The following is a 12,500-nucleotide window of genomic DNA, read 5'->3' on the forward strand; positions in this document are numbered from 1 at the left end:
ATATTTGTTTAACAAATTTTGTCTACCAAACTCCTTTGCCAGTTTGGGTCTACAGACATGAAACTTAATATATAGGGTATTCGAACACCTGCGAAACTTTCTATTTGTGTTTTAGGCGGGAAAAATCAGTGCAAAAGTGTGAAAATATTCGTAAATTTGCAATATGATTTTCATTTGCTTATAGTGGTGTTAGCTTCTTTACAGTTAATATAGGAATTATATATATAATGCTTATAGGGCACTAGTTTGTTTTCACTAGTGCAAATTTTACTAGCATCGATAATTTTCAGAATATATTTAGTTTATGTCCTCGTTTTCGTCCCCAACGATTGGAAGAAAAAAATCGCTTGATAAAATGTCATTAGATTAATTCATACGATATAAAGTTCATGGTGAATAAAAAACATAGACAAGGAGCAAATGAGACTTGTATCTTTCCATAAAATTTACACAAATGCCAGTCATTTTGAAAGAGTAAGGTGATAGAAGAGAGTGTCAGGAAAACGAAGAAGAACTACAAGCGAATCTCATTCGTTTGAGAAAATGACACGGATTGCTGCAGTGAGAATATCTTATCTGCTTTGAAACGGCAGTAGACAACGTTTTATACATACTAAAAGGTAGTCAACTAGCGTTTATGCAACGTTCACGACTTCCGCTTGGCGTTTACAAGTTGTAAATCCCTTTTATTTCTGCGACAATTGTTTCGTGGCCCGGATGTAAAACTTAGCTAATGCAATTAAAGATGGCTTCGTGACTGGATTCGAATCTCCCAACCGGTAGAAACTGCCATCTCGTACACTGATGATGGCGAAAGCATGAAATAGTGTATGTATATATAAAAATATTGTGTGTGTATGCATATATATATACACATATTCACGTGAAATGACCTTTTCTTCACCATATTCCCTCTCCTTCACTATTTGTTACCAAGTAAGATCTATGACTTGTAGTTTCAACAAATACTTTTGCAAGCAAAATCCGATCCCGCATTTTGCTAAATCCTACTCTCTTCGAAACTCCGAATTAATTACTATCCACTTATTTTGTGCTTCCTTTTGAAAATTAAATGTGTTTTTAACTGTTTTTCAAAGTGTTTTTAACATGTTTTATTAACTACTTGCTCTTATATATATATATATATATATATATATATATATATATATATATATAGAGAGAGAGAGAGAGAACTTCTGGTATTTACATTTAGATGATTATTTAAAAATGTTTAGTATTCATTTATGCCAAACCATATCATTTTCGAAAGACATAGGAAAAAGCGATATTCTATGGCCGGTAACATCGTATAATAACGTGAAATTATGATTGGCTAATCATTACGAACATTTGATTTGTCACCTTTTAATGCTTGTCGAGTCTGGTTTAAAAGGCAAAAGAACGTGTGTACGTGTGTTAATCCACAGATACTATTCTGCTGTATCGCAGGCCTTAAGTTAGACGAAAAAAAAAACGGCTCGAAGTTGAGATGTAAAGCCGACCTATTTTTCCAACAGCCTGACACAACATATCAGCTCAATATAATGTTCTAATGTTTATGCAGGCCTTATCAGCTTCCTAGAATGTTCTATTTTACAAGCTCTGCATTATCGCTAATTCTAGCCGACGATTATTCTCAGCTGAATTTTTAACTCACAAGGCGGGTTAATATATCGTGATTTGTTTTGTTGCAGTTCTATTGTGCGATTATACGAGCAAGGAGTTCAACTTAAATTGAAACCTGACCATATATATATATATATATATATATATATATATATATATATAATCGGCAGGCTGCCCGGCGTCGCCCAGGGCATCTTTCATTTTTGCTCCTATACATGACGTCATCTTCTATGATATCATAACCTATTTGCTATGACGTCATTTTGAACAAAAACCAGACAGGAATACGGAGATATATATCTACTAGCAGTATTACCCAACCTTGCTCGGGGTTGCTTTGATGCCATTTTCATGCTTATTTTGATCTGTCTCTTTGTTTTTTTTTGTTTTTTTTTTGCGTGTAATCCTAAAATTATTTAAGTAAATTACGATTATATTGACACCTTACTTACTCGCCCTCACACACAGTGGATGCAACGTGCCAGCAACAATCCTATTTGCCCTATTTGTCTCCTTAGCAGTAACTCTTCCAGCTCAAAAGCAACAACTTTGGGGAGACAGGATTTCTTGAACCGTATGTTGTTGTAAGAATTTGTGGTTGTAGCTATATAGTTCTACAATTAGTTAATTGTGTCGAAAAATTCTTTATCTTATATTGCTGGGCATACTACTTGTGCTTGGTTGTTTAGGGGCCCATGTTTTGTTAAACTGACATATAATAGATCTCTGAATCACATTTTCACTAAATGTCTGTAGACTGTTTTGTAATTTCTTCAGGAGCAGTTGCTTATCAATTATAAAGTTTAATTAAAGTACCGTAATAGTCCAATTTAATATTGCAAAAATAGATATTTTAAAAATATACACACACGTAAAATTTCCAATCTTATAAATACATTTCTTTCCAGTTAACGAAAACAAAAACTTTACATTCGTAGGTTGAACCTACAGACCACGTCATGCAGTAATTAAAAAAAAACACGCTATCAACTTACCCACAGTAGAATTTTCACGGCCCGTTGTTCTATCATTGTTGCTAAGCGACGACATGGAAAAATGGTTTTACCGATGATAAATTAAAATAACGGTTTCGATTATTGGTAATTATAGGGGCATTGAGACAAAACTTAACTAAGATCACTATCACACTTATACACTATACTGTTAATTTTAAAGAAAATCTGTTGAGTCGTTTTGGTGTCTATAAGGAACGAATTACCACACAAAGTTGCATTTATATAATTGTAGACAGACAATTGCTTGGGGTTGCTTTGATTCCTTTATATATATATATATATATATATATATATATATATATATATATACACACACACAGTCTCGATCTAAAAAACAAATTAATAAGTGTATCTTTATAACAATCTATCGTAAATGTCTTTAATTTACTTTTTCTAAATCTGGTTAAAAATCGTATAAATGTATTTAAATGCGTTTCCATTGAATATATTTATTTAGGTATTTTTGTTTGAAACGTCCATTTATTTGCAATTCATTCTGGCTACTATCAAATTTTTGGAGCGACGACTTTTGTTTCTGGATTTCATGATTTGTAAGAATTCGAATGAGATAAACGAGTCTTTCATTTCTGGCATTCCATGTCTTTTAGCGAAGCAGCGCCATTTTGTTTCTTTTTGCACGAGAAAACACACACAAACGAGGATGTTATCCTACATTTTATTGGAAGAGAAGTTTTTTTTTTCTTTTAATGAATTACATCAAATTTGATTCATTTTTCTTTCATTTCTAATTCAGACGTTCTTATTTTGAAATCTTGAATTGCTAGCATCAGGATGTCTGCATGTAGAGCGTTTGAAATTGTTGTGAATGAAAGTAAAACACGTATGTGGTGTTGTTGTTGTTGTTGGTGGTGGTGGTGGTAGGATAATGTGTGTGTAGATATGATAAAAGATAAGGAATTATTTGACGGGGAAAAGATAGGCGAAATAACGAAGGAAAGAGTGTTAAGTAACAAAGAACAATACGGATTGGAGGCTTTCCACTGAAAACGACGAAAATACACGTGGAAAAATGAACATAAAGATAAAGTCAGAAACACAGGCGAAAAGAGAAATTAAAGAAGTCATGCGCACACACACACATATCATGGCTCCTTCAGTCTTTGAGAGACTATGGATACCCACGAAAGGGTGCCTGCGCGTGAAATTTTCATGGCAGGAAGTGTGCACTCTCCAACCACACCTCTCCTGATTCGACGTTGGTAAATAGCAGGGTCAAGTAAAGGATATATATATATATATATATATATATATATATATATATATATAAGACGACTGGAAACAAATGCCGGGATAAGTGGAATGCACATACAGCGCGTAGAATTCCCAAATCGTCACCCAGCTGGTACTAACCAGGCTCAACGTTGCTTAATTTCGGTGATCTGATGAGAACCTATGTGTCAACGCGATTATATATATATATATATATATATATATATATATATATATATATATAAGGGGTTTTTTTAGAAGTAAGGTAAGCAGAGAAGTATAACGAGGGTATTACTAGAAAGCTCAATAACGAAGTAGAGCAGGGTATACTTTTAAGAAGTCCACAAAAGCAATCAGCTTTGATCAATGCGAGGGAAACCCCTTATATCAGACTTTGGACACTCCCTTTTTTCAGAGGAGCTGGTTTTCCCCAACATCTTGATAAAACTGTCTTGCAGCTAAAGTTAAGTTTCACCAATCGTGTGACGTTTGACCTCATTAAGTTTATGCACCGGTTACTGAACGTTTTAATCATTAAATTAAAACGCTTTGCAGTTCCTGTCCCGTCGTGGCAGTGGTAAGTTGTCAGGATTGTTTACACTTTCTCTTCCACCTCAAGTCTTCGGGTTCGAGCCTACATCCTTACCAATTATATTTTCTTTTACACCCGGGCAACGCCGAGCACCCCCGCTATTCTTTATATAAATCTAACCCGTCTGTTAAAATGTATGTATGTATGTTTGTATGTCTTCCTAAGTTTTTCTCAGCAGCATCGAACTGGGTCGAAACCGGTACCCCCTGAAAGGGCGACGTCAAATAATGTGAAAATTAGATAAAACGGTCTATTATTTCCTATAAAAACACACGTTCGCAATGAGGGAGGGTAGCAAAGAATCGTTCCTTCATGATAATTTAGCTAAACAAAAATGCGTTATAAAACGTTCTTTCTTGAATTAGTTTAAATAGAAAAAACAAAAAAAAAACGGCGTTACTTCGCTATGGCTATAGTAATAGCTTGTTATCACATCAGACATTTGTCTTTCTCGATTTTTAAAGTTTAAATATTCAAACAGGATTATTTATGCCATTTTCCGTTCGGTAATTATTTTCCTTTTTTTTTAATTTTTTCATCACGTTCGTTGTTTTTTCCCCCTCGATTTTTTAAAAGAAGTTTTAACATTTAAACAGGGTTATTTATGCCATTTTTTTCGTTCACTTATTTTATTATATTGATTTATTCCCCCCCCCAACACGCCTCACCACACCCGGGCAACGAGTATTTATTAAAGAAGAATGCTGAAATCGAACGCAGTGATCAAATGTTAAAATGAATGCATATTGCTATTTAGATGCGATTCCAGGAATGTAGTGAATTGTTCATTATAGTAGAAATAACTATACAACAATGTTTGGTCAGAGCAGGTAGAATGTGACAATGGAAATTAAAGAATGTTCTTTGTGTTGCCAGAACACGTGTTGGAAACATGCAGTGTCCAGGTGCAAAGCAGGCAAGGTTCACCGTGTTCTGACGTCAAAAAAATATAGAATCACTATATAGAGTTAAGTTAGACTAGAGTGAGGACAAGTCAGAGAGGAAAAGCCAGAGTTCAGGTCTAGTTGAGTTAGCCTAAGTCCTTTTCGGAGGCGGAGAGGAAGACGACGATGTAGTAACAACGTGTAGGCGTCGATTTTCCCATCTCCAGCTGGGCATACATGTTTCATATTGTTATGTAAGCCTTGTTTTCGTTTGTCATCAACCGCAAGTTAATGTGTTTTTGTCTTCATCGACTTGTATAATGGACGTTATATGAAACCCTTTCCAAAGTGTCGACTGTATCCCCCTCATCAATGATGTATCTCCCCTTCCGTGTTAAATTACACCTCGTCTTTTCGCATATATCACCTCTATAATCTATTTTCTGTTAAAAATGTGTACCCATCATACAACAAATAAATATATTATAATCACGCTCTGATCATCCATTGAAAATATTTTGATCAACAAAAGAGTTTCAGTTGATTTACATCTAGAAAACTAGAACCAAAAAAGCATTATACATGGATTGTATCGTATGAGGTCCGCCACAAGAATAATTCGTTTGCAGTAGTGAATTCTTATGTAGAACCATTCTCACTTTTTGATACAACTGCGAATTCCAGTCGTTGCACTAGCTACCACAGGACAGAGAAGACAGTAAACCTTGGGTTTTTCATCAGCGTTCTCTCTTCACGATGCATGTCTTAAAGACTGAGTGTGCATCTCTCGCAGTGAATTAATCGAACTCCCAGATAGTAATCTGGAAATTTCTACATCACGCCGCAGAACATAGAGCGTAGCGGTCGCAAATGGTCCCCCATTTGGCACTGGCCAGACTCATCGTTGCTTAACTGCAGTGACCCGGTGTGTGTTATTGTATGCTAATAGTGGTGGTTGTAGTTGGACGAATTTTTGTTGTGAAAGTTTTAAAATTGATAGCATAGATTGAAGCTTTTCGTTGCACTTTTTACACCTTTATCTTCGAGTGGGATTTAGGCCTTAATAAGTACTGCCATTTTAGTTAGAAAAAAAAATAGAGAAATAAATCTTAATCACAAATATATTGTAATGAAGAAGGTAAGCGAACTGAATTGTTTAGATAATAAAATTAGTAGGAAAAAAGGCGAAGACATTCCAAATAAGTAAATGGCGGGAAAGAAAGGTGCCGCAGAAGTATTTTTTTTGTTGCTGTTTGTTTTTTTGTTTGTTTTTTTTTAACGCAGAATATAAAGGAAATTGTCTAAACCGGAGAATTCCTCAGGATGATTGGGTAGAGGCGAGTGAGGTCTATTGAATTTCCCAAGAAAAATGGCCGGAGGCGGGTGCTAAATCGAGATACGGCTGCAAGAATAAAGCGCCTATTTTCTAAAATTGTCTGCCGCGTTTCAAGGATCGGTGTTTATTTTTGTCCGTTTTCGTCTTAACATAACGACTCGCGTTCATTTGTTGATGAGCAAATCGCTGCTTTACTCTTGGTTTTAGAGTTGATTAAAGTGTCTTCTTTAGATTGGTCCAAATTGATCCGTCACGCGAATTGAAAATAGAATTTTAGCGTTAAACGTGCAACTTAAATGAACGCATCTTAAGAATATTTATTCGTATTGTGTGCGCGCATGTTTATTATCAAGGGATTTTTTTTTCGTTTTGTGCGTAATGCGACAAATCAACCTGTTTAGTTTATTTCGCTTGCCAGTTTAAGATAAGCAGTGCCGTTAAGAAAGAGGGGGTATCGTTTGTGTTAAGCTTCTGAAGAGACATTTTGTTTTAAATCTATATATTAATACGATAGCGTGTGTATTATTTCCTGTTTCACGCTTATCCCCGGGTCGTTAATTATGTATTTCCATTTATTGTCATAAATAATTTTACCAAGAATTTTTCATAAGTTCCTGTTATAACTGATGACACCCAGTAATCTATTTTTTTTTTTTTAATTTTATCAAGAATTCGTCAGAAGTTTTGGTTTCGGTGTCAATCATATCTGAAGGAACTCAAGTTGATATTTCATAAGTTTTATTTCGGTGTCGATGCACACAAGTCATGGATTTTTCTTTTTTTAAATCGCGACTTTATAATATATAAAAATTGATAGAATATTAACTCTAATATATACAAAATCTGCAAGAATTAAAATATCATTTAAGCGTACTTTATGGCCTGGCTTTGCAGGGCGTTCGTGCTAGCTTAGATAAATAATTTCGCAGTTTTAACAAAAGAGCTACAATAATATCAGGACGTCTCAGTTTACACTGAACATCTACAGAATGCCAACATCAATATATTACATATGAATGAGTCCCCTGTGGAATTTAGTGAAACTAAAATCTATAGATTGTTCTCAACAAGTGTACTTTTAAAATTGCGAAAATATATGCGCATATTACATGTCTTTTTGCGTTAATCAGCAAAATATAAATAAATAAATAATAAAATAAGATAAAGTAATTGCGTAGCGAAATAGTTAGAGATTTTCTAAAAAGTCGGAATCAATAATTGTACCGGAATCGAAAATTTAGAACAGAAAAACATGCGGAGTATGCGCTGTTTTACGGTTGTTTTAATTATGGAACGGAAATTTATATTTTGTTCTGTTTTAATTATTTTTTTTTAAATAGCCCCCCCCCCAAAAAAAAAAGAAATGGGAGTAATCTAAATAATAACATTCAACAATCGTACTTTTTATGTATGTATAAAAAAAAGATATATATTATCAAAAACGAAATAATTTAATTTTTATACCTTTTGGGCGTTTTTTTTTTTTACATGAGCATCAACACTTCTCGAGTGGCCTTAAGGCCTTGATGATAAGGGTTAAAGAGTGTACAGTAGAAATTGGACAATATAGTAATCGTTAGTAATGGAAATTTGGTGAATTTGTTAACTTATATGGAAGGGCTCATCAAAAACTTGTTTACGTTAGACTTGAAGACAACCATATTGTAATCAGCTGGAAAGCAGGAAAATGGAAGACAATTCCATAGGCGTGTAGTTCTAATAAAGAAGCTTTGTCCATGGAATCTACGTTTAGATTTAGGTACAGATAGAGAGTGGGGGAAATTATTGATAGTGTTTTCTGCTAGACGGGTGTTTCTTGTGAAAGTTTGCCGAGAACTTGCCATGAAAATAATGATAAAACAAACTCGCAACATTTCTTCTGTGAGAAAGAGGTTGCGGGGAAGAGAAAATGACATCCCCTACGAGGCTACGAAGTCTATTTTGAACTCTATCAAGGCAGGATAAGTCCTTTCTAGCAGCTACTGCCCAGATGTGGCAACAGTACTCCATCCTTGGACGTACCTGGCTCTTATATAGATAGAGAATTGCATCAGCAGTGAGATATCTACTGGATCGATAGAAGGATCCCACCATTTTTCCAGCGGCCTTGGCAACAGATTTAATGTATGTGTTTCACTTAGGATCAGGAGTAAAAGTCAAACCGAGAAGCTTGTCAAAACATGAGACCTCCCCAAGACATAAGTCAAATTAACCGTTCACATTGGAAATGTCGACCTTTTATAAGATTTCGGGTACGTTTACAAAGAATAAACACCCCAACTCTTCCGATGTTAAGAACGGCTTTCGGAATAGACACCCTAACCTTGTCAGCATACCCGAAAACCTATAAAAGTTGGCATGTCGAATATGAACGATGAGTTGGAAGTAACGTAAAAATGTACCGAATTTAAAACGGAACGAAATTTAAATTTCCGTTCCATTTTGTACAACCATAAAACAGCGCATACTCCGAGTTTTATCGAATCGCTAATTGCATCGGAATCGAGAGAAATGTCCGAATCTTTCTATCACTAATTATTTATAACCTTCTAAGCTTTCTCTGTATTTTCCCTTTTTATTATTAGTCTATGTATTACTCTTGTTAACATATACGATACTCACGGCACGTGCTGAATGTTGGAATAATGCACCATTAAAACTTCCTGCTTAAATATGCATAAGGCCATAGCATCCTTTTAAAATGCGCATGCAGGTGCTTTTTAGAATTATGAATATTTAAAAATTACTAGAACACAAACGCCCTTCCATTACATAGCTTTTTACATGAAATATGCGCATATAAGTATATTTCCTTATGAATATGCCCGTTGTTTTTGATTATGAAAAGCGTAGAAAACAGCGTTGTTTTAACGTTCGGATTTTATAAATTTATTATATTCAATAAAAAAAAAAAAAATAGAGCCACTAAAATGCAAATTTGATAATGTCGACATTGTATATATTTCTCTTTATAGTTTTAACTTATTGCTTCTTTTTAGTTTCTGTTTTGTTTGTTTATTTTGTTTTGCTTTTTTTGCGCAAAGTTAACGCATTTCACCAAAGAAGTATCCCTCTCGTATGCTTTTTGAATCTTTCGTGCATATCCGTTCCTTTGAATAACCCAGCCAGATTCGAAACTCTATGCACCCCCCTATTATTCCGCGCCATAATTCTGATCTGCAAATAAGTTTTGTCTCAAGCCGCCATTAATGCAAACTCATACTCGAAAACCTTTTTAACTTCCGGTAGAAATGACGAACAACCGTTTTGTCAAGAACGTTCGATTATTTATAAATTTTCACATGTTATTCTATTTATTATGTGTTTTTTTTAGTTTTTTTTTTATTTGCTCTGAATTTAAAACTTTCCCTGTGGGATTTCATTGTTACGAAATATTTAACTATATAAATTAAGATGGAATAAAATATTTGAATAAAATAAAAAATATATAGATGCAAGTCGAAATAGACGAAGTAAAACCGAAAATGTGGTGTTATTGTTAAAATTTCTTTAGAACTTGAGATAGAAATGAAGTTTTATATTTTTGGTAAAGCACGTCTATTTTAACATTTCATCTGAAAGATTGTAGTATTTAATTAAAATTTATTTTAATAAGAAATGATTGTCCAAATGAGTTTTCTTTTCAACTAACACTGAACATTCTTTTACAAACAACTAATTCGGCAGAATTATAAGAAAACATATATGAAAATGAGCACGATAAAATTACTAGTTTCCAGCATTCTTATAGGGACGCGTAAATGATCTAGTATTATGTCTGTATTTATATTTACAAATGTATGTATGTGCGTGTATATATATATATATATATATATATATATATATATATTTCACAAGTCTATATTCCAAAATGTCATGTTATCTTTTTTTCTTTCAGCAAGTTAAATGTTTAATATTTGACAGCATATGTTTCGTAGCGCAGAAACAAGCATATAATTATTTCCTGTTCTGCCTCCTAAAAACGATAGAAATTCATTCATTTTAAGAAATTAAAAAAAATGGGAATGATTACTTAAATCCGAAAAAAATTCGAGGAGTAGTTTCATTGTTTTTATATCTACTATATCTACACTAACTTTGATTTTCCTGATATTATATATATATATATATATATATATATATATATATATATATATATATATATATATGTGTGTGTGTGTGTGTCAATTAAGCTACACGTTAGCGTCATCCTCATTGCCTTTATGCAATTTCATCTTACGGTTAATTAATTACGAGAATAAAAGAGAAAATTTGTGTAGTTTAACGACTTCGTATATTTTCATAGCTTACTACCCATGTATTCAGCACGGTTGGAATATATTCTGAACATCGATACATAAAATATATATTTTTATAACATTTTATGTGGATACATGAAATTATATATGCTAGCTTTCCCTATCCAGCATTGTTTAGAATTAAACAATGTATTAATATTAAGTTTTAAAAATTGATAAAACTAAGCCTTGATTATTGTAACCTACTTCTGCTTTTTATTGTTTTGTCGCTTTCAACGAAAAAAAATGTCACCATTGTAAAGTACTTCCTAGTAGGCTGAAATTTCATTTGTGAAAGTAAAAATGCATATTTGTTGCTGTTGAGAAAATAGACCAAAGGAGACTGATATCTATTTGCTTCGTCACGTAAAACAAAATGTGACACAAGATATTTTAATGTGGGAGAAAACCATATCCACCAAAAGAGGGCACTCTGGTAGTTTGCAAAAATAAAAGTGCCTTAGTAAAGAAGGGTTTCCCCTTCAATTGACAAAGGACAACTTAATTTGAGTGCAGCATTTGAGCAGAAACTACATTTCAGCCACCAGTCCAGGAGACAGTATGTGACTAAAATATTAAGTTTGTAGGTCGAAAGCTATCCGGCATTGCTTGGAATTAAACAATGCATTAATATAAAGTTTTAAAATTTGTATAAAGCTAAGCCTTGATGATTGTAATCTGCTTCTGCTTTTTATTGTTTTGTCGGTTTCAACGAAAATAAAATGTCACCATTGTAAAATACTTCGTAGTAGGTTATAATTTGCTCGTAGAAAGTAGAAATACATGTGTTGCTGTTAACATAGACTAAAGGAGACTGTATATGACTAAAATATTTAGTTTGTAGGTCGAAAGCTATCCATGATTATAATTGTGAAATAGACATGTTTTTTTATCTTCTACCAGTTTACATTAATTGTGTAGTAGGCGGAGGTATGCGCTCTGTTTGTTCTTTCTATGTTATATGTCTTGACTAATCACCAACGTCATGAATTATCCTATCTTTTCTTTTTCTTCCCCCTCTTGTTGATTTTCCTCCAGAATGGCAATCGACTGCAGGGACCACTACAAGGAGTTCCGATGGTGGCGTCAAGTCCGGTGCGACACGAGAGCCCGATGCACGCCAACCCGGTGGAGGTGCAAAGTTACCAGCCAGCGTGGAAGGCCCTCACAGAGTTTACTCTGCAGAATGACCTCGACCACCCGCCCTTTCAACAACTGGTGAGCAACTTTCTAGCAGATGATGATGATGATGGTGATACAGTTGTGTATATCGAAGAACAGAGATAAACACACGGTAATCGTTCTTTGTCTTTCGGCTCGCTGTGACTCGACCTGTGGCACACAGTAATTAGACCTACAATAAAGACATCAGAAAGACAGTTACGTACAGACTGACGAAGGCAAAAGACAAGAAGACATTAAAAGAGGGAATATATATATATATATATATATATATTATTCTAAACTAAACGCGTTGGATATATAAAAGAGTAGTAGGATGGTAACATACCAAAAGCA

The 12,500-nt window shown here is 33.9% G+C and overlaps 1 protein-coding gene across 6 annotated transcripts in view; it reads left to right on the top strand.

Moving 5' to 3' along the window:
* Positions 1-12,500, top strand: part of LOC145276940 (insulin gene enhancer protein ISL-1-like) — a 224,936-nt gene that overhangs the window by 186,499 nt on the left and 25,937 nt on the right. For 4 of the 6 annotated variants that reach the window (XM_080128432.1, XM_080128435.1, XM_080128430.1 and 1 more), the window contains one exon: positions 12,021-12,200. In XM_080128432.1, coding sequence (XP_079984558.1) covers positions 12,021-12,200 — 180 coding nt within the window. Of the gene's footprint in view, positions 1-12,020; positions 12,277-12,500 lie in introns of all 6 variants that reach the window. The other 2 variants (XM_080128434.1, XM_080128433.1) reach the window with 1 other exon arrangement.

Source organism: Euprymna scolopes, chromosome 5, assembly GCF_053919585.1.
Source record: "Euprymna scolopes isolate OS-2025 chromosome 5, ASM5391958v1, whole genome shotgun sequence".
Taxonomy (NCBI): Eukaryota; Metazoa; Mollusca; class Cephalopoda; order Sepiida; family Sepiolidae; genus Euprymna; species Euprymna scolopes.